Below are 25,532 nucleotides of genomic sequence, written 5' to 3'. Positions count from 1 at the left end.
GGGGTTTATTGTTGCAGTTTTGGGGTGATTTTTTGTTTTTTTTTTTTTTTTTTGGCTTTTTGTTGGGGTTTTTTGGGTTTTTTGAGTTAGTTTTTAGTTGGTTTTTGTTGTGTTTTTTGGGGGGGTTATTTCCAACCTGCAGCTTCACCTTTCCCTACCCATTAAATAAAGGCTCTAGCGAGCTGCAGGGGAGTGAAGAAGGAGAAGAAGGAGAAGAAGAAGAAGAAGGCAAAGAGCAGAGATCTCACCCCAACACGCACCCACAAAGCCAAAATCCAACCAAATCCCCTTGATGACCCTGGAGGGATCCCCCACCATCTGCTGCAGGCCAGAGCCCTACAGCAGAAAGGCCCCAAAGAAAGTTTTGTGCTCCTTGGTGTAATCCACCAGCTTGATGTCACTCACGTTGACCATCAGCTTGTCTCCCACCTCCAAGGAGACAACAGCGCCCAGGTAGATGGGCTGGAACCAACCATTGCCGTTCTCACTGAGGGTCTTGGTGCCCATCAGCAGCTGGGTGGGCTCGGGGTAGCTGTCAGTGACCTTGGTGATGATCTCAGTGACAGAGCTGGCCTTGTGGCTGCTCTCCACGGGCCCTCGGAAGGTGACCTGGGCGTACACGTAGTAATCTCCGGACACGGGGATCACCAGGGCGTTGCTGGAGTAGCTCAGGTTGTTCTTGGTGAAGGCCAGGCCTCGCTTGTCCTCCCACTGCAGGATGGGCATGTGGCTCCCCACGGCGCTGGCCAGGTCCTGCCTCTTCACTGCAGCAGGGAGAGAGAGGGAGAGGAGCGTGGGTGAGGCTGGCACAGGAACCTCTGCTCTGAACGGGGAGGGATTTAAACAGGGTGGGCAAAAAGCTGGGGAAAGAAGGTTCTTATTTCATGGCTTGCTAACTGAGCTGAGCGGGCTGCAGGACTGTGAGAGATGGAGCTGTAGAGAATTCTTAGGGTTTGATTTAAAAAAAAATCCCCAAAACTCTCTACAAGTCCATTTCCCACACAGGACAACTGTCCCGTGGAGCTCTCCAGGCTGCCCACAGGGTGTCCAGGTCTGAGCTGTCAGAGCTGAAAGCCCAGGGTGCTCCAGGAAGATCTTGACAGTGTAAGCTGTGCCTGGGGGTCCTGGTTGTGGGTCAGAGCCAAAGGATGAGCTGTCCATCCTCAGGGCTGAGTCTCCTGGCCCTGGGAAGCCATGGAGATGGCTTTACCTTCCCATCTCACCCATTTCCAGAGTGAAAACCTTGTCCTCAGGTGACACCAGCACTGGGACAGTTGTACCATGCTTGTACCTAAGGGTTGGGGACAGGAGGAAGAAATTCTAAACCATCTTTTCCTTCAGGAGGGGTGGATTGCAATTCTGTTTCTTAGAAAGACTCTGCTGAGCTTGCAGAATGTCCACACTGGTCACCACGATGTGTCACCACTTGGATTCCTCTTCCTGCTCCTTCTCAAGGGGGTTGGGGCTCCTCAGCCCTTCTCCTCCTCTGTGCCCTCAAGGACACCTTTTGTAGAATTGCTTTTGGTTTACCAAGGTCGCTGGATTTCAGCAGAAACCCCAAAGACCCCACTGTGCTTCAAGAGCTCCAATTCCAAAGCAACATATTCTATTTTAAACCATTTTTATCCCTCTCTTCCCCTTTTATTTCTTTCTTTAATGCTTTTCTGGAACAAAATACTACACTTGGAGTCAGCCTCAACATTCCTCCAGGCTTTTTGTTCCCAATCTTGTGGTGAGCAGATTGAGCTCCAGTCCTGACCCCAGCATCAGTCTGATCCAAGCTCAGGATGCTTCCCAGCCTGCAGGGGAGAAATTAGGGAATTGCTGCCCTATTGCCTTCCCCACTTTGATTTCTCACACACAACAGAGAGGACAATAAACCTCAGCCCTTGCATGCTCTTCTGCAGGGAAGCAAGAGTTGTCTCTGCTCTTTGCTGCCTGCCACATGGAACTGTTGTGCTAAAGCAGCAGCAGTGGGAAGAAGAGGATAAAAACCATGAAGATCATCTCAGGTATTAAAATGAACCTGGAAAATGAAGGATGGATGCTTAGAAAAGATTGAGGGAAACCAGAGTTCCAGGAACTGAGACCTTTTTAACGAGCTTGTGTTACTGCTTAAAGTTGATTTTTATTCAGTATTTGGGGAAGGGGGTGTGTGCACGGGAAGGCAAATGGAATGCAGGAGAGGGAAGGCTTTGGAATTCCCTTGGCAATAACCATTAGGTCCATCCTGAAATGAGACTAAGAAGAAGGAATGTGCTCATGTCCCTGTGGCACCTGTTTCCCTCTTTTCCACAGTAAATAATCCATGAGGAGACAGGAAGCTGTTAGGAGTGCAATTCCTTTTATATTCTCTGGGTAGCAAAACAAAATAACAAAATAATGGCCTTTTCTTTTTTTTTTTTTTTTTTTTTTTTTTTTTAGTGCTGCTGAAGTATCAAATCCTTCTGATCTTTTCCCAGGAGACAAAGTGGATGGGGAAAGTATTTCAGGGAAGGGGAAGACAGACAGGGATTGTGGCAGCAAGGAAAGCTAAATTATAGAAATATTATAAAGGTTAGAGACATGGAGCTTTGACATTGAGAGGGGAATAAAAGAAAGTAAAAGTGCTCCTGGTCTGCCTTCATCTGCATCCCCCTCAATGCATCATCCCTCAGTTCAGGGACTTTCTGAATCCTGGGAAAAGCTCAGCTAGCTTTGGGTCTCTCTAAGCTTTGCAAGAGCTCAGAGCAATTCATCTGTCTCAGAGAGCAGAGGAAATCTTGTTTGAAGTGGGAAGGGTGAGGAAAGACCAGAATACTTCAGAGAATGTCCTGGGCTCTAGTCCATCTCTGGAATTTTGGGGGAATTTGAAGAGAAGCTGCCTGTGAAATATTCTTTTCTTGTAGAATGATGCATTTAAAATGTCAATGACACTCAATTCCACAATGAATTTTTATATTAGTTATAAAACAGATTTTATTAGTTATAGAATATGATAAGATCTCAAATGAACTACATGACTTCCTGACTTCTAGAATTAGTCAGGTTTCACAGCTTTAACCTCCCTTTTAGGATGAATCTCCCTCTATTGAAGCTCTCTATTTTCAAGTTAATTACTTTTCCCCTATGCTTTCAGTAACAGGAGAATAAAATGAATGTTCAAATGCTTTTTAATACAGCACAGCTCCTTTTCTAGCAGCAGCTGTACTTTGTACTTGTCATTTATTTATTTATTTCCTAAATTCTGGAGCTCCACTTCCTGCAATATACCTATGATGCTAATTCTTAAAGGAATTAAAATCTACTTTTGGTAAGAGATTCATTGCCACAGTTCCTTCTGTTTTCTCTCACACTATAAATTTCTGGCATCCCTTAATTCTCCTGTCCCCAGATCCCTTTTGGTTCAGTCCCTTGCTGGAGAATCCCTGTTGCCTGTCAGGTTTGGGATCTATTTTGTGCTGATTTTGTGGGGTTTCTGCAGCTCTCAGCAGCAATGGGAGAGCCTAATCCTGAACTCTGAGTCTGAGCTAGAGCCTGGAGCCTGTGGTGAAGCCCCTGTGGTGCAAGGACCTGTGTCCTCTGCTGCTGCAGTTCATGCCCTGAGGATTTCATAAAGGTAAGCTGGAGGCAGAAAGGGGCTCTGGCCACATTTAGAGGTGCCAGGATTGGGATCAAATGAGGAGGAGCCTGAGCCAGGTGCCAGGTTTGGGATCAAATGAGAAAGAGCTGAGCCAGGTGCCAGGTTTGGGATCAAATGAGGAATAGATGAGCCAGGTGCCAGGTTTGGGATCAAATGAGGAGGAGCCTGAGCCAGGTGCCAGGTTTGGGACCAAATGAGGAAGAGCTGAGCCAGGTGCCAGGTTTGGGATCAAATGAGGAGGAGCCTGAGCCAGGTGCCAGGTTTGGGACCAAATGAGGAAGAGCTGAGCCAGGTGCCAGGTTTGGGATCAAATGAGGAATAGATGAGCCAGGTGCCAGGTTTGGGATCAAATGAGAAAGAGCTGAGCCAGGTGCCAGGTTTGGGATCAAATGAGGAAGAGCTGAGCCAGGTGCCAGGTTTGGGATCAAATGAGAAAGAGCTGAGCCAGGTGCCAGGTTTGGGACCAAATGAGGAATAGATGAGCCAGGTGCCAGGTTTGGGATCAAATGAGGAATAGATGAGCCAGGTGCCAGGTTTGGGATCAAATGAGGAAGAGCTGAGCCAGGTGCCAGGTTTGGGATCAAATGAGGAGGAGCCTGAGCCAGGTGCCAGGTTTGGGACCAAATGAGGAAGAGCTGAGCCAGGTGCCAGGTTTGGGACCACTGCAGCACCAGGAGCACGAGGCAGGCCCTGCAGCATGGGCCATCCCCTGTGCCACAGGCTGGTGACAAGAAGGAACAGGCACTGCCCTGAATCCTGACCCCAAACCCAACCAAGTCAGTGGGGAGGGGATGATGGCAAGGCAAGGAGAAGCCCCAAACAAACATTAATGCCCAGGAGGAAATGGGCTTGGAGGGGACTCTGAGCTGGGTTTTGGCACATCTCAGCAGGTAAAGCCTTCAGGGAGGGGAGCTCTCACTTCCAGCCTGGGTGAATAAAAATTCTCAGTGTGAGTTTAAAAGGCCAAGAGCAGCTGGAAGATTTATCATAAAGGAACAGACACCAAAACATGGAGCTGTTCTGCTGCTGCCAATGAATCAGTGCATTCCCAAAGAACTCCATGCAATTCTCATTCCTCTCACTCCTCTGCTCTCACCTGCACAAGAGATGTGCCTAAAACTAGAAAAAGACAGAATAAAGGTATGGAAGAGATTTCCTACAGGTTAGGATTTGTAGTCTGCCACCTTCACATTGAATAAGGCACCTGAGGTGGGGGAATGTAACAAAGATCAGGGAAATAATTATTCCTTTTGCACTTTCCGTGTACAAGTTATTGTTTCTGAGAAGAGAACACCAGGGTGGAGCCCAAGAAATTATTATGCACAGAGCTGAAAACAACAGGAAATATTTTCTGCCTGCAAAGTGCAGTTAAGCTGGGAAACTCATTGCCACAGGGAGAAGCACCAGGAATGTGTTCAGGCTGAAAAAAGGTCAAAGATAATCCATAGATATTGGGTTCCTTGATGACTATACAGCAGAGCACAGAAAGGAGAGAGAAAATTCCCTGAAGTTTCCCCTTTTCTTGCTCCTTTCTGTGGCCAGCAGTGACTGGCCCTCAGTGGAATGCCAGAGAGGATGGACACAGACCCTGGGAGGCTGCCTGGGGATGATGGCAAAGGGATTTTTGTAAATATGGGGGCTGGAGAAATGTGGAGAAAACTGCTGGGTGTCTCCCTGTGGCAGCTGGGCTTTTGTGCAACCCAGGGAAGTTCCCAGCAGCAGAGCAGAGCTTTGGCTGCTCCTCTGAGCCCCTGCAGCCCCTGGGTCTCTGCCAGGGGGGATTTAAAAAACCAAAACCTTCCAGAGCAGCCATGGGCCTCTTGCTCCTTAAAAGTTGAGCAAAGCTGTGACTGTGGCCAGGGGCAGGCTGGGTTTGGAGCTCCAGAAACCCCCGTGGCAAAGGGAAAGGCACCAAGGATGTGCAGCAGGAAGGAGCTGCTGCATCAAGGAAAGGAAACTCTGCTGGGAATGCACCAGCCCTGAGCTGCAGAGTGATGGATGGAGCCCTGGGGGTGGATTTGGATCCCTGCAGGAAATCCAGAGAGAAGAATCCCAGCACTTCCTGCCTTTCTGGGGTTACAGAGTGCACCTGGGGCAGCCCTGGGGCTGGGGGAGCCTGTGCAGTGAGCTGTGCTTTGGAGACGGATAAAAGGCCTCAGGCCAGCTGGAAAACCCTCTGGCACTCACTCCATCCACACTGGAGCCAGGCAGGAACTTCTCCCTGGGAATACCTAAATTTTCCACGTGGGTGGAGCTGGCAAGGAAGGGGGGATGTCTCAGGAAAACGTCCTTGGGGTGGTGACAGCCTCAAGGCTGAGGTGGTGACATGGGGACCTTGGAGGTGCTGGCAGCCCCTTGGAAAGGCAAGGAAACCTCTTGGAAAGGCATGGAAACCTCTTGGAAAGGCATGGAAACCTCTTGGAAAGGCATGATAACCCTTTTGAAAGGCACAGAAACCTACTGGAAAGGCATGAAAACCTCTTGGAAAGGCAGGAAAACCTCTTGGAAAGGCATGGAAACCTCTTGGAAAGGCATGGATAACTCTTGGAAAGGGATGATAACTCTTTGGAAAGGGATGATAACTCTTTGGAAAGGGATGATAACTCTTTGGAAAGGCCTGGCAGCCCACCCTGTGACAGGCCTTTGTGATGGCACCTTCCTACCACAACATAAAAGCTTGGAGGGCTCAGCTTGGCATCACCCTTTCCCTGCTTGCTCTGAAATGTGTCAGAGATCATCTCACTGAAAACAGGGGGGAGGATTAATGGGAATATGGTGTCTGTGTAGTCTGAGTCAGGCCTTGCAGAAAAATAAAATAAAACCAGCCTGATTTGACCTGATTTTGCTGCAAAACTTGCAATTCTTGCTAATTCCCTGCTCCACGAGGGCTCACATGAGCTCCTCCCCTGCCTTTTCTGGAGCATTCAGCAGATCACTGAGACATTAGAACCTGTTTCAGTTCAGTTACAAAAGCTGGTCCTGCAATGAAAGAAACAGCTCAGAAAAGTGACATTTCTGTCAGCTGTCCCTTGGTGGGCCCTGCCCTGCAGACACACTGCACTCAGCCTGGCCTGCTCAACAAGGCAAGGCTGATGGCTCTGCTCCCCATGCTTCCTGCAACACCTGCTCCTACCAGATCCACAGGGACCAAGGGTACTGGACCACAACACTGGCTGTAAAAAGGCTTTAGTTGTGAACAAGAATTACCTGTCAGGTGAGCTCGTGGCTTCTCTGCACTGGAAAGCGTGTCTGTAACTGAGGGAAAAGGGAAAAAAATGGTGTGAGGATGTTTGCTGCTGTTCAAGAATAAAATTACAGAATGTCCTGAGCTGGGAGGGACTGAAGGGATCCCCCAACCCAGCCCCTGGCCCTGCCCAGCCCCCCACCAACCCACCCTGGGCATCCCTGGCAGCGCTGTCCAAAGGCTCCTGGAGCTCTGGTGCCCATTCCCTGGGGAGCCTGGGCAGTGCCAGCACCCTCTGAGGGAAGAACCTTCCCTAAGCCAACAAAATACGAGTGGTGCTTGACTCCCCTGAGGGAATGTGCAGCCCTTGCTGAGTGGCTGTGATCCCTCCCTGCCCCCCCGAGGGGATAAAGGCACACAGGGCAGTTTGGCAGAGCTGCTGCAGCACCAGCAGGGCACAGCTCTGAACTGCTGGAGGCAAACAGGGGAAGGGTGAGCAGCACAGGCTCCCAAATCCCTGCTGGTGCTTCTTCAGGGAGTCCCACTGACCCTGCAGTGGCACTGGGACATTTTGTGACAAATCCCTTCACCAGGATTTCTTCTCCTGGGAAGCTGGGAAGCTTCAGCTTCTCCTGTTTTGCTGCTTTGCAATGTGACTTGGAGATTGTTTATCCAGCATGTGAATAGTTTTAATTTAATGACCAATCCCAGCCAGCTGTGTTGGACTCTGGTCAGTCACAGGTTTTTCTTATCCATTCTTTTCCAGCCTTCTGATGTCTCCCTTCTCTTTCTTCAGTATGGTTTTAGTATATCATTTTCAGGTAATAATATAATAAAGATATATGATATATATAATTAACATAATGTATGATATAATAAAATATGATATGTATAATTAACATAATATGATATGATGTTATGTGATATGACATGTTATGATGTAATATAATTATAATATAATATAGTATAATATAATATAATATAATATAATATAATACTAATATAATATAATATAATATAATATAATATCTATAATATAATATAATATAATATCTACTATACTATAATATAATATAATATAATATAACTATAATCATAATATAATATAATATAATATATCAGCCTTCTGAGAGCTTGGAGTCAAATCCTCCTCTCTCACCTCGTCCTGGGGTCCCTCCCAACACCACACCACTGCAGAGCTGTGCCTGCCCAGCTTTCCCAGCCTGGGGTTAGAAATGTTCCCATTTCACTGTGCCCACAGTTACCTCCCTCAGTGTGCCCTGGCTGGCTTGTCTGGGCAGGGGTTGGGGTGGTGAGGGCAGAGGTGTGCTGGGATTGCAACACCAGAGGGAAAGGGTGGCAAACTCACCAGCAGCCACGGCTCTTTGCTTCAGAAAGTGAGCGCCGCTCTCCTCTGTGACCTGCAGGGACAGTGACAGCAGTCAGCTCCGAGGGCTGTGGGAATCATCCCAGAACATGGAATGGCTGCAGTAACATCAGAGAACTCAGATGGAGCATTTTGGCTAAAAGGAGAGCCCTGGCGAGTCTCTGTACACTGCAAGACATTTCTGCTGTTGGTTTAGAGCTGCCTCCATCCCTGACAGGTTCCAGGAGCTGGGGGAGGTCTGTCAGGCTCTGAGGGGGACAGCCCTTGGCACAGCAGGCAGAGCAGCAGAGTGGGCAGAGTGACCCAGCCATGCTTGGTGGCTGCCCTGGAGCCTCTGTGCCCTCAGTCCGGGCACAGCAGGCAGAGCAAAGGGAGGATTCTCCTCAAGGCAGCCAGGTCTGAGCCCTTACAGCAGCAAAGGCAGGGACTGAGGTGGATCAGCTCCACCTGCCTTTCGTCCTGCAGCCAGAGCAAGGCTGGTCCTTAGGTCTGTCTGGAATTTTGGGTGACCTCCTGGGGAGGCAGGAGCCGAGCAGACCCAGGGAGCTGCAGGGTGAGCTCTGCTGCTCGGGTCTGCCCTGGGCAAGGCTCATCCTTCCTCTCCTCTGCAATTCCCTCCTGGAGCCGGACACTCCCACTGCCCTCGGGCAGGACATGGCCCTGAGCCCTGCCCGAGGGCTGGGCCTGTCACACACTCCTGTCCTGTGTCACCTGCTGAGCCCCCGGGACACCGGGCACGGCACGGCCGGGGCTCTGGAGGGAGCAGGATGGGGATGCTGGGGGTGCTGGGGATGGTGGGGCTGCTTGAGAATGTTGGGGGGTGCTGTGGGGTGCTGTGGGATAATGGGGATGCTGGGGGTGCTATGGGGATGCTGGGGGATTCCACGGGATGTTTTGGGATGCTGGGGATGGTGGGGGGTGCAGGGGGATTCTGGCGATGCTGGGGGGTGCTGGGAATGATGGGGGATGGTGGGGGGTGCTGGGGATGCTGGAGGATGTGAGGGTGCTGGAGAATGTTGGGGGCTGCTATGGGGTGCTGTGGGATGCTGGGGATACTGGAGGATCTGGGGGTTCTGGGGATACTTTGGGGTGCTGGGGATACTAGGGGATGTTGTAGGATTCTGTGGGGTGATGTGGGATGCTGGGGAATGGTTGGGGGTATTGGGGGATGTTGGGGGTGCTGGGGATACTAGGGGTTCTGGGGGTAGTGGGGATGGTGGGGGATGCTGGGGATGCTGGGAATGCTTAGGGATGTTTGGGGGTGCTAGGAGATGCTTTGGGGTTCTGTGGGCTGCTGGGGGATTCTGGGAGATGGTTCATTCTGGGGGGGATGCTGGGGGGTGCTGCCTCACATCCAGCCCTGTGGGGCTGTGAGGAGCAGCCCTTGGAGCAGCCTGGGTTGTGCTGACCCTCAGGGCTGAGTCTCAGGACTGACCCACGGGACTGACCCTCAGGGCTGTCAGGAACCCCCATCCCAGAACATCTTTCAGGGACACACATGGTGTGTTTTATGGGCAGACACCAAACCCACACTGAATAAACTGAATAAACCACCCCTGGTCAGCTCACAGCAAAGCACTTGGGGCACTTTGCCCAGAAAAACCTGGAACAATATTAATATCTAGATGCTGAAGCTGGCTCCTGCTGGCTGTGTCTCACACAGCTTCAAACACTGCAGGAGAAGGAGAAAATAGAGAATTTCTGTTGGCTGAGGAAGGGGGATGTTTGTGGCAGGAGAGGCAGCCTGCCTGGGGTTGGGGGCTGCTGGCTGCTCCAGGAAAGCCAAAGAGAGTTTAATGTTTTACTGGAAGTAAACATCCGTGTGCTCCTGCAGCAAACAGTCATTTCTAAAATAGCTGCTCCAGCGGGCTGGGAAAATGGAGAAGGAAAGAGTAGGAAAAATTCTCTTTTTTTTTTTGTTTTTTTTTTAAATTTTCTTTGTATTCCCTTGCCCACCTGTACAGAAATGTGTGGCCCAGCCCCAGCAGCCTCCTGGCAGAGACTGGTGAGAACTTCCAGTGTGGGGCTGAGGGACAGCTGTGCTGTCCAGGAGGTTCCTGAGCCTTTCCTTATGTGTGAGGAGTTTCAAAGTCCTGCTCTCTGTGGTGACTAACCATGAGTGCCCTGCTGATGTGACTCAGCCCCAGCCTGGTGACTTTGTCCCTGCCCTGGTGGGAAGCACAAGGTCAGAATTTAGGATTTCCCTCACACTCCCCTGGCTTTCAGCCAGGTGTATTCACCCAGGAGTATATTTAGACATTCCTTGTGTGGCATTTCCTACCTATTTTCCAAGTGACTAATTCTCATTAGTGATCCCATTCTTTAAGGATTCTGCAGCCAGGGAAAAAATCAGTCCCAAACCTGTATTTAAGAATGAAACTTCTGTGGAACTGTTTACATACTTGAAGCTTAACTTCTGCTGAAATTCCTTGTATAAACTTGGATGTTGCAATCCAAACAGAGGTGGCAGGAAAATGGGAAGGAGAGCAAGAAGAATTCTGCTTCTTTATAAAAGATAACAAAAAGGTTTTGTTTAAACCTAAATTTACTTGTTTCCTAAGAAATCCAGCTGGAAACTCCAGGAGCAGGAGCTGCATTCAGAGATGCTGAGGGACAGAGCAGATAGAGCAGGGGGACAGAGCAAGGTGTGAAATTGTTCTGTTGCTTGACAAAGGTATGGCTGTTCCTTTTTTTCCTAATTGTGCTATCTCATAAAGGTGTAGATATAAATACAGATCTCCTACAGAAGATGTTTTAGCAGCAGACAGTGCTGCACAATGACCAGGGGTCAGAAACACTTGTCCTGAATAAGCACAGATGTTGTGCAGTGATGGGGAGGGAGAGCTGAGCAGCATGGGACAGTGCAGAGAACATTCACACAACCACTGCTTTTCTCTCCTTTCCCTTTCTTGCTCAGCTGTGCTTCTGCAAAGTTCACAGCTTCAGTTTTCTGTGGAGAGCCCAGCCACGGAGTGATGCTGAAACCCCCACCCTGAGCTGGCTCACAGGTGTCTGGACAGGCAGCTCCAGTGACCCTGGGGACTGCTGGGTGCTGAACACTTCTGGTACCACAACCCCCCAAAAAGCCCCAGTGCATTTGTATCCAGGATCTGCTAAACCCAGCCAGGAGGGCTGACATCCAGTGGCTCTGCAGGCAGAGGGACTGATGAGCAGGATGAATGAATTCCCCCAGCTGCTCCATGCACTCCATTCCAGCACTGCTTCCCAGGGAGGGGCTCTGCAGGCCACCTGCACCACAGAAACCCAGCTCTTCCTGACTCCAGAGATGCTGCATGGCCTGGGCTGGCAATTTTTGGTCTGTGCCAGTAAAAACTGGCTTCAATCAGAACATTTTGCTGCCCAGTGGAAGGCTGTACCCAAGGCATGTGCCCACAAGGAACATCTGCATCCAGCTGCAGTGGCCAGGCAGGGATTTAACAGGTGCTGGCTTTGGAAGGGGAATCCCAACACCTGGGCCCATCCAGGTGTGCTTGCTGCTCCTCCCTAGGTATTTCTCCTTCCCCAAAGATCAGGAAGCTTTTGAGGTTCTCCTTCCTTTATGGGCAGGCCATGAGGGCAGATCTGTCCTGGGGTTTGCTGCCAGCATTCCAGTAGGATCCAGGTGGAACCTCTGGGATTTTCCAGTTCCTCCTGCTCTGCAGCAGGTCCCTTCTCCTCTGCCAGCACAGAGCACATGGCACAGACCTGGCACACAGGTACGTGTCCAACCCTTGGGACAGTGTTTGGAATTCCTGTTTATTCTGCTTGTGGCCCTGATGTGCCAAGGATGCCACGAAAAATAAACCCAAACACCAACTCCTCCAGGCCACAGGACTCAATGCTCTGCTGAGGGGGATGCTGAGGCAGCCAGAGCTGCTCTCCTGTGCCATTCCATCGATGGTTTTGGGAACTCAGCCCCAGACTTGGCTTCCCTTTGAGGAAGGATTGCCCTTGCTCTAGCAGGGCACCACTATGGCCTTCAAATAGATTTCCTGCTAATTACACAAGCCACATGCTCTGGTGTGAAAAACCCTCTTTCCTCTCCTTGCTCTGGACTGAAGCACAAAAGAAAGTGGTTTCTCTTTCCCAAAGGAGCATGGAGGCAGCCTGGAAGGTGTCCAGGGAAAACCATCACCAGCCTGGAATTATTCATCCATGATGCCTTGCACCATGACACACAGAGAACACTGGGAGCCCACACATGTTGCTGTGATGACATAACTTGCCCTGCTTTTTCCTGAAAGGGACATTTCCAGCGAAAGAGATGAGTTTGCATCCCTTCAGAGGCACCAGGTGACACCAGGGCCAGGCAGGGATGGCCAAGGTGCCTCGCCCTGCAGGCAGCCTGCCCAGGGACACTCCCCTGTTGCACAAGCCTTCCCGGGCTTCCCTTCTCCTCCTTGCTCCAGGAAGGACTCAGGAATTTACTCCATCTGCTCCTGGCCTGCTGAGTCCCTCCCTCCTCCCAGGACTGTCCCCGGAGCACTGGGAGGTGACAATTGTGCGTGGGCAGAGCTCTGTGGGGCAAGCAGAGGACTCCTCCCGTGGGCTGCAGGGTCAGGAGGCCAATACTCATCTGGAGCAAGCTCGGGGCTGCCCACTCATCCCACAGTGCCCAGGGCACCCACACCCCAAAGCAGTGCCCCAGAGAGCTCCGCCACACGTGGCTGGTCCCAAAACTCCTGATCTGAGCTGTCAGTGGGGCACATGAGGACAGAGCCATTTAGCAACCTTTGAATGCAGAAGGAAATGCAAAAAGACATTTTCCTGAGAGCTTTTATGCCCAGAAATATTCCCAGGGCCTGAACCTCTCTGAAGCTGCAGGTTCTTGGGGGATATGGCTCCTTGGGGCATTCAGAGGCAGCCACAGAGGCAGAGACATCCACCCCTCTGTGCTGTCCTGCTGGACAACAGCGATGGGCACAGAGAGCAGCAGAGGGAATGGTGAGAATAGAGAGCAGCAGAGAGAGCAGCAGAGGGAATGGTGAGAACAGAGCAGCAGAGAGAGCAGCAAAGGGAATGGTGAGAATAGAGCAGCAGAGAGAGCAGCAGAGGGAATGGTGAGAATAGAGCAGCACAGAGAGAGCAGCAGAGTGAGTGATGGGCACAGAGAGCAGCACAGAGAGAGCAGCAGAGGGAATGGTGAGAACAGAGCAGCACAGAGAGAGCAGCAGAGAGAATGAGGAGCACAGAGAGCAGCAGAGTGAGTGATGGGCACGGAGAGCAGCAGAGAGAGCAGCAGAGGAAATGGTGAGAACAGAGCAGCAGAGAGAGCAATAGTGGGAATGGTGAGAACAGAGAGCAGCACAGAGAGCAGCAGAGGGAATGAGAAGCACAGAGAGCAGCAGAGGGAATGGTGAGATCAGAGAGCAGCAGAGGCAATGAGGAGCACAGAGAGCAGCAGAGAGAGCAGCAGAGAGAGTGATGGGCACAGAGAGCAGCAGAGGGAATGAGGAGCACAGAGAGCAGCAGAGTGAGTGATGGGCACAGAGAGCAGCACAGAGAGCAGCAGAATGAATGAAAATCAGGAACAGGCAGGGCCCAGCAGAGGTGCAGCTCCTCCCACAGCAGCCCGGGCACCCCGCCAGCCCCGATGACTTTCCTCTTCCTCCCTGGGACTCGCAGAGGTTGTAACTCCTCTATCACCTCGTAACATCATTGTGGAAACATTACGTGTTGCTAATTGGGAGCAGGTGCATGGGAATGCACACCAGAGCTGCAATTCCGACCATTTACGTTGTGCTTTTCCTCTGAAGGAGCCAAACCCACTCATTAAAAATCTTTTCTGCCAGTAGGGTCACGATCCAGGAACACATTGGATTGGTTAAACAAATCAACATTTGATTATTCTTCTGCTCCAAGATTGTTTCAAGACTGAACTGTTCTCCTCTGGTGGGACACACACAAACCCAGAGCAGCAGCAGAGGTGCCCAATGCACCTGGTGAATTTTACCACCCCAAGCTCGAGCAGCACCCAGCTTTTCAAGCTCTTCCATGTTCAGCCTCTGCTCTGCTGTAATTCCACACTTCCAGAACTGAAGGCCCCCAAATCCTCTCAGATCGTGCTCAGCCCCTGAAGAAAGCTGTGCTCTGGCACCTGCAGGCAGGGCAGCCTGGGTTTCTACAGCTGGAACTGACAGCAGTGACACAGTCAGGGCAGCATCACTCGAGGAACTGCCAGATTTACCAGCCTGAGGGGCTGCACCAAGTTAGAACCAGGTGAGGCAGAGGATGCTGCACCCTGAGCTCGGATCATCCAGAGCAGCCTCGGGGTCCCAGCAGGGCCAGCACAGCCCCAGGAGCTGCCAGGGGCTCTGCCCTCCCTCAGCATCCCTGGGCTAAACGGGAGCCAGGGGACAAACCTGCCTTCGAGGCCACCCAAAACCAACCCCCCTTTCTGGGGCCCTGCTGGTTAACTGGGGAATTTCAGACCTGAAGCTAAAATCCAAAGCTTCATTCACCTATTTCCAGCACGGGGAATTCCCGCTGAGCTCACAGCCTCCCGTGGGAATAGGGAATTGCAGGAGGGATGGAGCAGCAGAGCAGAAGTTTGTCTGGCAAAGGAGAAGAGCTGAGAAGAGCCCTGGACTGAGAGAAAGTTTTAACAGGGAGTTCAAAACAGGCTGTGAAGTTTAGGGCCAGACTCCCTTAATTGTTCCAAATCAGATCTCTGCAGAAGTTTGCATTAATAATAATTAATTATTCACCAGAGCTGTAGCTGTCAGGCCAGGGGTGACTGACCCACTGACATCAGCAGATCTTCCTGAAATCAGGCACTGTGAGGGGAAGCCGCAGATTTAACCCAAAAGAAGGGAGGAAAATAACCCAGAGCATCAAAAATCTGGCAGAAATCAGTGATTTTTTTTTAAGCATTCCCTGTGGCACAGCAATAAAAGTTTTAAAGTCGTGTACTCCTGAAATCAGACACTTCCGAGGGAAACCGCAGAATTAACCCAAAAGGAGGGAGGAAAATGAGCCAGTGTAAAAAAACTGGCAGAAATCTGTGCAGAGACAGTGATTTCCACCAATCAGGGATTTCCACCAATCAGGGATTTTTTTAAGCAATCCGTGCACCACAGCAAAAAAAGTTTTAAAGTCATGTATTCCTGAAATCAGACACTGCGAGGGGAAGATGTGGATTTAACTCAACAGAAGGGAGGAAAATGAGCCATAGGGTCAAAGCTCTGTCAGAAAACAGTGGGTTTTTTAAGCATTCCCTGCAGCACAGCAATAAAAGTTTCAAAGCCATGTACTCCGCTTGTGACCTCAGTGAATGTAAGGAACCGTTAGCTAAAAAAAAAAAAAAAAAAAAAAAAAGAGCAATAATCAGATTTATCCTCGGGGTGAGGAAGAAGGAATGCAACAGCGAGTCTCACATGTGCCCTCGGACTGGAGAAATTCACAAAGAGCATTAAAGTGCTCCACGGACAGGAGAAATTCACAAAGAGCATTAAAAGCGCTCCAGGGAGGTGCAGATGGCACTCAGGTGTGCCCAGGTGTTGAGAAGGATGAAAGTTTGACAAGAAAGTCTCTCAGATATGTGTGCTTAGCAGAAAGATTTTTGAATGTGGGATCTGAAGAAGGAATAGAGATGGAAGCAAGTTTTGATGTAGAAAAGAATTACTGGATAACCAAGCAGGCAAAGGTGTGTTAGTTAGAAGGGGTTTTTATGACTTAGAGCAAAGGATAAACCCTCCCCAAACAAGAAGATGTTTCTACCAAGCAGAAAGATTCCACAGGCAAACAAGGCAGCAAATGTGGCAAGCAGAAAAAAGGTCTCAGAATTTTCCATTGCAAGAAAACTGGAAAACAACTTCTAGCTTAAACTGTAATGTACTGACTTTAGTGATTGGAGAACAGTAACATGAGTATGGTAATGATAGTAGTTATGATAGGCTAGAGGTAAAAGGGATAGAGGATAGATTGGTTCTACTGTATAAAGATGCTCAGCAAAGAAAAGTATAAAATGCACTGTAACCAAAAGAAACGTATATAATGCAATGTAACCAAAAGAAAAGTATAGAATGCAATGTAACCTAAACTAAGGGTCTCCAGGCTTGTCTGCTGCTGTAGGCACAGGCTCTGTCACCCACGACCCTGGACTGCTGTAACCTCTTGGATGGAATAAAGTGCATTTTGAAGAGCCGCCTGTAGTCCCGCATCCCTCAGTCAGGCTCTCTCAGCCCTGCCTTACCTGGCCGCAGGAGCTGGGCGCTCGCAGGTTCCCGAGCAGCAGGTAAGCGGTGGGCAGCATGAGCAGCAGCACGGCCAGCAGGCAGGCCAGCAGCGCACAGCGGATCCTGCGCAGGTCCTGCCGCAGCTGCATCCCCGCGCCGTGCCCGCTGCCCGCAGCCTCCGCGCCCATCTCCACCGCGCTCTCCATGGCAGCAGCGCCGGGCTCGTCCTGCCAGGGAGCCGGGCACCGCCAAACCTCCTGTGGCGCCTGCCCTGCATGGAGACCCCCATTAAATAAGAGCTGTGCGGAGTGTGGGAAGGCACCGGGCGCACGCACTCCCTCCCTCCCTCCCGAGGAATGCACCGCCTACAGTAGAAACCCGGCAGGAGCAGCGGGAGCGCTCCCCGCGCCGCCCGGGCCGCTCCTGCCTCCGAGCGCTCCTACTCCCCCCGCTCCCTGCTGGAGGAAGCCAGGAAAGTCCCGGTGGGTGGGACCAGGATCAACCCTCCTGCTGCTGCTGCTGCTGCTGCTGCCGGGCTGGAGCTCCGCGAGGTTTTTCCGCCTGGCAAAGGGAACGCGAAACCGATGGGAGTGAAAGTGAGAAGCAGGGGGAGAGCGAGAGGCAGAAGCGAGCGCAGCCCGGCAGTTTCTTCTTTCCCAGAGAAAGGGGAAGAGGCTTTTGGGGAAGGTGAGATGACAGGAAGCAAGTGACCCCAAAGAAGGGGTCCGGTTCTCTGAAGTGTTGCTTCATCCCCCCCATTTTAGCAGAATTCACAAGAGGCTTCCCGTTGCTCAATGTGCACCTTTTGCACCAAACCGTCAGGCCTTAGGCACAAAATCAGATGTTTGTCTGCTCTGGGGCTCATCTTCTCCCAAATGATCTTCATTAAAAACCTTAACAAAACGTTGTGCTGTCACAGGAGTCTGTTGTTGCTACTTGGACAAGTGTGATCTTACTGTACTTGGGGCAGAAATTATGTCAGTGTTACTTGGCTGACAGCTGCTGTCCCTGACAGAGAGGCTGCAGCCTGTGGAGATCCTCTGGAGCTCATCTGTGGATATTCTTAATTCAGTTGGAGAAAACACAGAGAGAATTTTTCTCAGGCTGGGCCTGGGAATTTAAGAAGAAAAGAATTAAAAAAATTATTATTTCTCTTTCTGTGACCATTGTTTATAGTTGTGGTTCTCCACAGTGTGTTGTTTATAATCACTAATAATGTGAGATGTTTCTACTTTGAGCCCTATCAGGTCCCAGCTTAGTGAGTGACACTATAAAACTCACAACTTCTTGCTCTGCTGTAATTCCACATTTCCAGAAATGAATTCTTGCTAATAAAGAATTATTCTGTTTTACCTTCTGGTCCACCTAAAGACTGGAGTCTTTCTTTCTATCCCTGACTCAAGAGCATCACTGATCAGCAGCACAAGGAGGAACAAGCTCTGCTGGCAGCTGATGTCCAGCTGGAAGGGGTTCCTGTATCCCACAAAAATTCCTAAATTTCTTCCTTGCTCCCTGCCACTCTGCAGCATTCCCCCCTCCCCAGGGAAATCCTCTCATTTAGGAAGTGCTTGGCATGCAGATGTTGCCATTTAGACTTGCCCAGACTGTTGAAATTGTTTTTTTTTTTTTTTTTTTCTTGTCCCCAGGAAAGTTCTCATTAAAACAGAAACTTTCTTTGAGGTGGATGTGCACACACAGTGATGTGCAGGAACTTCTCCTTTTTTCCCATGGTAGAGAAACAGGCTGAAAACTTCAAAACTTTTTTTAGTGAGAGAGATTTGCCCCCCCCCCCCCCCCCGCTGATGAAAAGCTTTCCAGATTTGGGCTTTTAAAAAACAAGATCCAAGAAAGAAAACGATTTTCTCATGTCTCAAGCTGTCTATAACATCCCTTTCCCTCATAAAAAATCAGCCAGCTCTTTTCACTTGAATGACACAGAAAAATCTTCCTCTTGCAATAGTTGGGTGCAGCTCTTGATGTTCTGGAGAGCTCCAAGTCATGCTCTGAGCAGAACATGTGGTTTGGTCAGCGAGGCTGAGGCTGCCAGCAGCAAGAACAGGATCCTTGCCAGCAGGGCAGAGAGGGAAGAGACCAGGGAAAGAGAAAGTATGAAAGAGTAAGCAAGAAATAGTGAAAAGCAAGAGGTTTAGGGAGATGAAAGAGAATCCTGGAATGGTTTGGGTTGGAAGAGATCTTTAAGGTCCCCTAGTTCTACCCCTTGCAATGGGCAGGGACACCTCCCACTGTCCCAGCTCCATCCAGCCTGGCCTTGGGCACTGCCAGGGATCCAGGGGCAGCCCCAGCTGCTCTGGGCACCCTGTGCCAGGGCCTGCTCACCCTCACAGCCAGGAATTCCTTCCCAATCTCCAATCTAAACCTACTCCATGTCAGTTTGCAGCCATTCCCCCTTGTCCTGCCCCTCCAGGCCCCTGGACACTCTCTCTCCATCTTTCCTGCCAGCCCCTCCAGGCCCTGCAAGGCCACACTGAGGTCGCCCCAAAGCTTCTCCTCTCCAGGTGAGCAATCCCAGCTGTGCCAGCCTCTCCTCCCAGCAGAGCTGCTCCATCCCTCTGATCCCCCTGGTGCCTCCTCTGGATCTCTGCAGCAGCTCCAGCTCCTCCCTGGGCTGGGCCAGGCCTGGGGCAGCTCTGCAGGTGGGCTCTCACCTGGGCACAGGGCACAGGGGCACAATCCCCCCTGCCCTGCTGCCCACGCTGGGCTCAGCCCAGGGCAGGGGCTCAGGGGGCTCCTCACCCAGCAGAGCTTTGTAAAACACCAAGGGCTCCATGCTCCAATCCCAGCCAGACCCCACTGCTCCTGTCAGACTTTAGACAAGTGACTGACTCTGTTTCCTTCCTTAATTCACTGTTTGTTTTCATTTAGGCTGTAAAACCTTGGGAACAAGCACTGTTCTCTGCTTTTGCAGAGCCCAGATCTCATTTCATGGTAGGTGTGACTCCATTTATCCTCAAATAAAACACGTATTTCTCTGAAGTGCTATGTAGACAAGTGATTTCTTTACCTTTTTTTTCCCTTTGGGCTCACAGTTGAATATTCTAGGGCAAAATACTAAAAAAACCCCAATACTAATATTTTGACCACGAGTGTCAAAGTTAATTTTCTTTTCACTGAGAGTGCTACAAAAATCTGGAAATATATTCAAGGCACGAGCCTTGCCAGCAGACGGACACAGATATCTCCAGGGAACACCAGGAGTTTATTTTTGTTTTATTTGCCAAGGATTTCCAGAGGAGCCAGCTCTGAGTTACAACAGCTTGTAAGAACTTTTATTGGCCTCAGCCTTCTTGCAGCAGTGCCCTGCAAATCTTTGGCTGGAAGAGGATGAGCAGCTGGAGCCTCTTGTGATGAGCTGGGAACAGGCTGATGCTCTGCCCTGGCACTGAGGCCGAGCTCAGAATTTGCTCTTAAAGATCCCAAGAGAGGGAGGAGGAATTTCTTTTTTCCTGTGCGGACAAGTGTGCCTGGCAGAGAGGAGCCTGGTACTTGCCAGGAGGGGACTCAGCAAAAGAAAGAAAAAGAACACAGGAAAAGAACATTCCCAGACATGGATTTATTGGGGGGGGGGGGGGGGGGGGGGAGAAAGAAGAGAGGAGCACTGGGAGAGACTTACTCCCATCTTTTTCCCCCCCAAACTGGGAATTTTCATATATGGGCATTTTGCTATTTTGTTATTTTTACTTGTGGGTATTTTGGTATTTTGTTATTTTTACATGTGGGTATTTTGGTAGCCATATTTATGTGTATTTTTACACACCCATAGTGGGTATGAAGGAATAAAGGGCAAAGGGTGGTCACTGAACTGTCACCATTTAATGTCCAAAGCAGGACCTCAGGACCTCCCTGCACCATAAAGGGAATTCCAGGCCCAAGGAAACCTGCCAGGTTTGGTGCCTCCTGTCTCACCTTTCCAGAATGAAACTCTCTCTGGAGCTGCCAGGAGAAACCCAGCACTGGGATACACTGGGATGCACTGGGATACACTGGGATGCACTGGGATGTACTGGGATGCGATGGGATGTACTGGGATGCAATGGGATGTACTGGGATACAATGGGATGTACTGGGATGCAATGGGATGCACTGGGATGCACTGGGATGTACTGGGATACACTGGAATGTAATGGGATGCATTGGGATGCACTTGGATGTACTGGGATGCACTGGGATGTAATGGGATGTAATGGGATGCACTGGGCTGTACTGGGATGCACTGGGATGAAATGGGTTGCACTGGTATGTACTGGGATGCACTGGGATGCAATGGGATGCATTGGGATGCACTGGGATACACTTGGATGCACTTGGATGCAATGGGATGCACTGGGATGCACTGGGATGCACTTGGATGTACTGGGATGCAATGGGATGCACTGGGATACACTGGGATGCACTTGGATGTACTGGGATGCAATGGGATGCACTGGGATGCAATGGGATGTACTGGGATGAAATGGAAGGCACTGGGATGCACTGGGCTGCACTGGGATGCACTGGGATGTACTGGGATGCACTGGGCTGCACTGGGATGCACTGGGATATTCCCCAGCCATCCCTGCCTGCACAACAGGGAATGGGGACCCTGGGGAGCCACCATGGTCTCATCTTTGCTGTGAAGGGATCCTGATCAGGGCAGTCAGGGATGGTCCTGCTGGGCTGTCAGTCATGTCACTTCATGTCACATCATGCCACCCTTCATGTCTCCTGCTGCTCCCTGTTTGTCCCCAGCTCCTCTCTCAGCCCAGACTGTTGTGCAAATTCTCCTGCTCTTGTTCAGACACATCCCAGCCTGGGATCCCTGAGCAGTTTCTACTGATGGCCGAAATCTGCAGGGGCTATCAACTGCTGCTGCAGCTCAAGGAGCTTTAAAGGGGGCAGATGTTCTGCTGGGGAGTTGCTGTGGGGCTCAGAGGTGTTTTGGAAGAGCTGAAAAAGTATGAAAGGAATGAGGAATCCAAAGAAAACAGGCTGGCACTGGGGCATGTCACTGCTGTGCTGCTGAGCTCTCTCTGCTGCCTGAAGTGCTTTTTGTTCTCCCTGCGTGTTTGTGCCTGATGTGTCTGAGGGCATTTTGTCTGAGGACAAGCTGGATCACATCTAGAGTGAGGAGACAGAAGTGCACAGGGATGGTCTGACAGCTGTTCCTGTCTTTAGCATGGAAAATTCTCATTCTGTTGAATCTTTATTCATTCCTTGTGTACACCAGGTACTGGCTGTGCTCGGGTTTTAGGCTCCTTATGACAAGAAGGACATTGGAGCATGTCCAGGGCAGGGAGCAGAGCTGGGGAAGGGGCTGGAGAGGCTGAGGGAGCTGGGAAGGGGCTCAGCCTGGAGAAAAGGAGGCTCAGGGGGGCCCTTGTGGCTCTGCACAGCTCCTGACAGGAGGGGACAGCTGGGGGGGTCAGGCTTTGCTCCCTTGGTAATGAATGACAGAAGAAGAGGAAACAGCCCTAAGTTGTGCCAGGGGAGGCTCAGGGTGGATACCAGGAGGAATTGCTTCACTGAAAAGATTATCAAGCCCTGGCACAGACTTCCCAGGGCTGAGTGGTGTCAGCACCTCTGGAGGGATTTAAAAGCCATGTGGATGTGGCAGCATGGCCCAGTGGTGGCCCTGGCAGTGCTGGGGAATGGTTGGACTCGATGACCTTGGAGATCTTCTCCAAGCTGAACAGTTTTATAGTTGGATGAGTCTCTGTCTGTGTTTTAAGTTTTGAAGCTTGCACTGAGCGTGGAGAAAAAATAGTTGAGCATTCCAAGCCCATTTCACAGATTTTCTAAGGGTTTTCAGTGATTTTTGTTCAGTGTGTGGGGAATGCCTCATGTTTTATTCACACCACTATTTCTGCTGAATCCTGAGACACTGCCCCAGGAAGACAAAGCACAGGGGGTCCCTCAGCTGGGAGGGGAGGGAAATCAGGGTGTGAGTTTGCTCCCCTTAATGTCATCATTTTCTTCTGTCCTGGTTTGGGGCAAATTTGTGAGAAAAGATCTAAAAGGGTTTCTTTTAGAAAGCAAATTTAAGCAGCCCTTCCCTTAATTGCTTAGGGAAAAAGATTTCTTTGGAGAAAAATAGAAAATGCCCTGTTTATTCAACAGGTAAAGCATTTACTAGTACAAAACCAAACAATATTAAATAACAAAACTCTTGCAACTTCAAAAGAGATGACAAACTCAGAAAGTCCCCTCCATGGGCTGTGGTTCAGCTCAGTCTCTTATCAGTCTCTTATCAGTCTGTTTTCCCTCTGGCTCTGGAAATGCCATGGCCCCAGTGGGCCACAGGTGTGAGCTCCTGGTGCTCCTCTGGGTGTTCTGTCCAGGGCAGGTTTAAATGGTTTTTAAAATTCTAAAAGTTTAATAGTAATAAAATGGTTATAAAAATAGTAATGTAATTAGAGTAATAATAATTTGGACAATTAGGATGACAATTTGAGACAATAAAAACAAAGAGTTACAGACAGTCCAGGTACCTTTTCTGGGCAAAATAAGCCGGAAAAAGGCCCCACGTTAACAGAGGATTAACCCTTAAAAGCAACAGCCTGTTGCATATTCATACACCTCATCCATGGTGCATAAATCCCATTCCAACACAGGATTCTGTCTGGGCAGTGTCAGCTTCTGCCTCTGAATCCTGACGGTGTCTTCAGGGCTGAGTGAGGCAGGAAGAAGTTCATTTCTTCTGATAATGGAGCAATAAATTCTCTTTCTCTGAAAGATTTAGGGGTCCTGTGGCTGCTAACTCGCTGTGAGTCTTTTCTTTAAGAAAAAAAAGTTTCTTACATAGCAGAGTTTCTACTTTAACATTTTGTTATAACCTACAACTACATTTAACACACCACTTAAGAGAATTAACACAGCCTAACTTTCTAACATAACACATACCACATTCATTTGAATATTTGCCAAAAGCCAATGATAAAATACACATTTTTCACACACAGGACGGGAAGGAGCGGGAGGTGCGGGATGGTTCCCATCTCACACTGTGTTCCTCCTGTGACCTCCCAGCTGCTGCACAGCTCCTCCTGCCACCACTCTTCCCTCCCACGCACCGGGGGAGCCCTGGGCTGGGCTGGGCGCTGCCGAGGTGGCAGCAGCCGGCAGGAATGTCATGGCCCAAAGGGATGCTGCTCCAGCCCGGGGCTGTGGGAGGGCAGCTGAGCCATTCCAGGGACTCCAGGACAGCCTTGCAGGGTGACTCCTGGCCTGTCCCCTCGCCTGTGCTGTGGGAAGAGAGAATTACATGGTCAGCCTGGAATTCTGGTGTTTGGAGTGGTGCTCTGGACACCTCTCAGCCTGGAATTCTGGTGTTTGGAGAGGTGCACTGGACACCTCTCAGCCTGGAATTCTGGTGTTTACAGTGGTGCTCTGGACACCTCTCAGCCTGGAATTCTGGTGTTTACAGTGGTGCACTGGACTCTGCTTTTGCTGGAGCTTTGCAGGGAGCTTTGTGCTGTCAGACATGGCTTGGCTGGACATTTCCCCATCCATTCCAGGTCACACCAGGAAGCTGGCTCTGTAAAGTGCTCCCTATTGTAAATCAAAGGTGACTCCGATGAAGGGGAGAGAGAATGATGCATCTGATACCATCATCAGAAGGCTAAGGAATGACTTTATTGTACTATACTATGTACATTGTATCCAAACTGAACCTGCCCTGCACTCACTCTTGCCCACAAGGGCACAGAGCTGCACTCTGATTCTCCCGTGACTGTCCCGGGACAGTCCCACACACACCTGGCCCTGACAGCCCAAGGGAACAAAACATCCTCACTTTGGGCAAACCATCTCCACATTGCATTCTACTTTGGCACAACACACGCACAGCAAATGATAAGAATTGTGTTTTCCTTCTTCTCTGCCTGTCTCACAGCTTCTCTCTGTTCCGAGGGCATGTGAACACCCCAGCTCCCTCCATGGCCAGGGCTCTGTTCCCCTCCTGGCTGTCCCCAGCTAACGAGGCGGAGCCTTGACTCTGCCCCAGCCTCCCTGCTCTACGTGCCCGGTGTGCATGGCAGCAAACCCCAGCTGACTGCTGGTGTGTGGGCATCGAGGGGTGCTGAGGATACACAGAGCAGCATCAGGGACACGTGGTTCTACATGACAAAGGCAGGGGCAGAAGATCTGGTTGTACAATGCAGTGACTGGCGATTCTCTAGAAAGGATTGTATGGCGTGGAAGAATGACTTGTTCACTGCCTTCCCTGCAGATGTCACAGCTGGGCACAGCTGGACTTTCCCCTTCCCTTCTTTGGGAGTGATGCAGCCCAGAGCTGTCCCGAGTGAGCAATGGGATCTTGCAGCCTGCTGGCTCCAGACTCTGAATTTCCTGAGCAGAGCAGTGGTGACATAGTCTGAGCTCATGGTCCCAGCCTGCAGTGCTCTAAAACACTTCAGCTCTTGAGCTCAGTCTGCCAAGGCTTTATTTCCCTTTTAGCACAGACCTTCAAGTTTTAGGCTGCTGCTGCCATGTGAAATGAATGCTGCAAAATCCCAGGGTGTGGGAATTGTGTTCTTTCCCTGAAGGGATGCCCCATGTTCCCCCAGAAAAAGACTGCTGCTCCCATAGGCACCAAAGCTGCCAAAACACCCCCAGGCATGGCTGGAGTGCCAAGTGGCACAGCCTTGTGCCAGCTGGGCAAAGGAGTCAGAGCTGAGTACAGCCAGGGGCCATTCCTGTGCTCCTGCTCCCCAAACCACAGGACATTGGTCCAGGGTGCCATTCCTATGCTCCTGCCCCCCAAAACAGGACATTGATACAGGGTGCCATTCCTATGCTCCTGCCCCCCAAAACAGGGCATTGATACAGGGGCCATTCCTGTGCTCCTGCTCCCCAAACCACAGGATATCAAACCAGGGTGCCATTGCTCGTGTTCCTGCTCCCCAAAACCACAGGACATTGATCCAGGGTGCCATTCCTATGCTCCTGCCCCCCAAACCACAGAGCATCACCAAATCCTCCAGGAACTTTCTTGCAGGAGGCCAAAATTCAAAAACAAACTCCAGATGGTTCCTCCCAGCTCAATGAGAAAGGATTGTTTGCATGATGAAATGGAGATTTATGGATTTTCTCAAGTTCATCATGGAAGGTTTGTGTCAGATCCAAACCTTTTTCACTGTATTTCTGATTTAGCTGCAGCCTTTGTCC

General features: G+C 50.4%; 1 protein-coding gene across 1 annotated transcript; it reads right to left on the bottom strand.

Annotated features, from left to right (window-relative positions):
• Window positions 1-17: 17 nt before the first annotated feature.
• On the bottom strand, window positions 18-16,982 carry TNFSF15 (TNF superfamily member 15). Its single transcript, XM_050981136.1, has 5 exons — window positions 16,740-16,982; window positions 16,388-16,641; window positions 8,176-8,227; window positions 6,830-6,877; window positions 18-764 (listed from the first exon to the last, which is right to left on the bottom strand). The coding sequence occupies exons 2-5, from the start codon at window positions 16,574-16,576 to the stop codon at window positions 337-339; spliced, it is 717 nt and encodes a 238-aa protein (XP_050837093.1). The 5' UTR covers window positions 16,577-16,641; window positions 16,740-16,982; the 3' UTR covers window positions 18-336.
• Window positions 16,983-25,532: the final 8,550 nt, after the last annotated feature.

Source organism: Serinus canaria, chromosome 17 (genome assembly GCF_022539315.1).
Source record: "Serinus canaria isolate serCan28SL12 chromosome 17, serCan2020, whole genome shotgun sequence".
Lineage (NCBI taxonomy): Eukaryota > Metazoa > Chordata > Aves > Passeriformes > Fringillidae > Serinus > Serinus canaria.
This window is presented reverse-complemented; position numbering and strand designations above follow the sequence as displayed.

What these genes read in the sequence shown, in the direction of transcription:
- TNFSF15 (XM_050981136.1), bottom strand. Translation starts at nt 16,576, where the DNA reads ATGGAGAGCGCGGTGGAGATGGGCGCGGAGGCTGCGGGCAGCGGGCAC. An exon ending in CGCCCAGCTCCTGCGGCCAG is followed by an intron (nt 8,228 to 16,387) that starts GTAAGGCAGGGC and finishes CTGTCCCTGCAG; the next exon opens with GTCACAGAGGAGAGCGGCGC. An exon ending in GCAAAGAGCCGTGGCTGCTG is followed by an intron (nt 6,878 to 8,175) that starts GTGAGTTTGCCA and finishes CTTTTCCCTCAG; the next exon opens with TTACAGACACGCTTTCCAGT.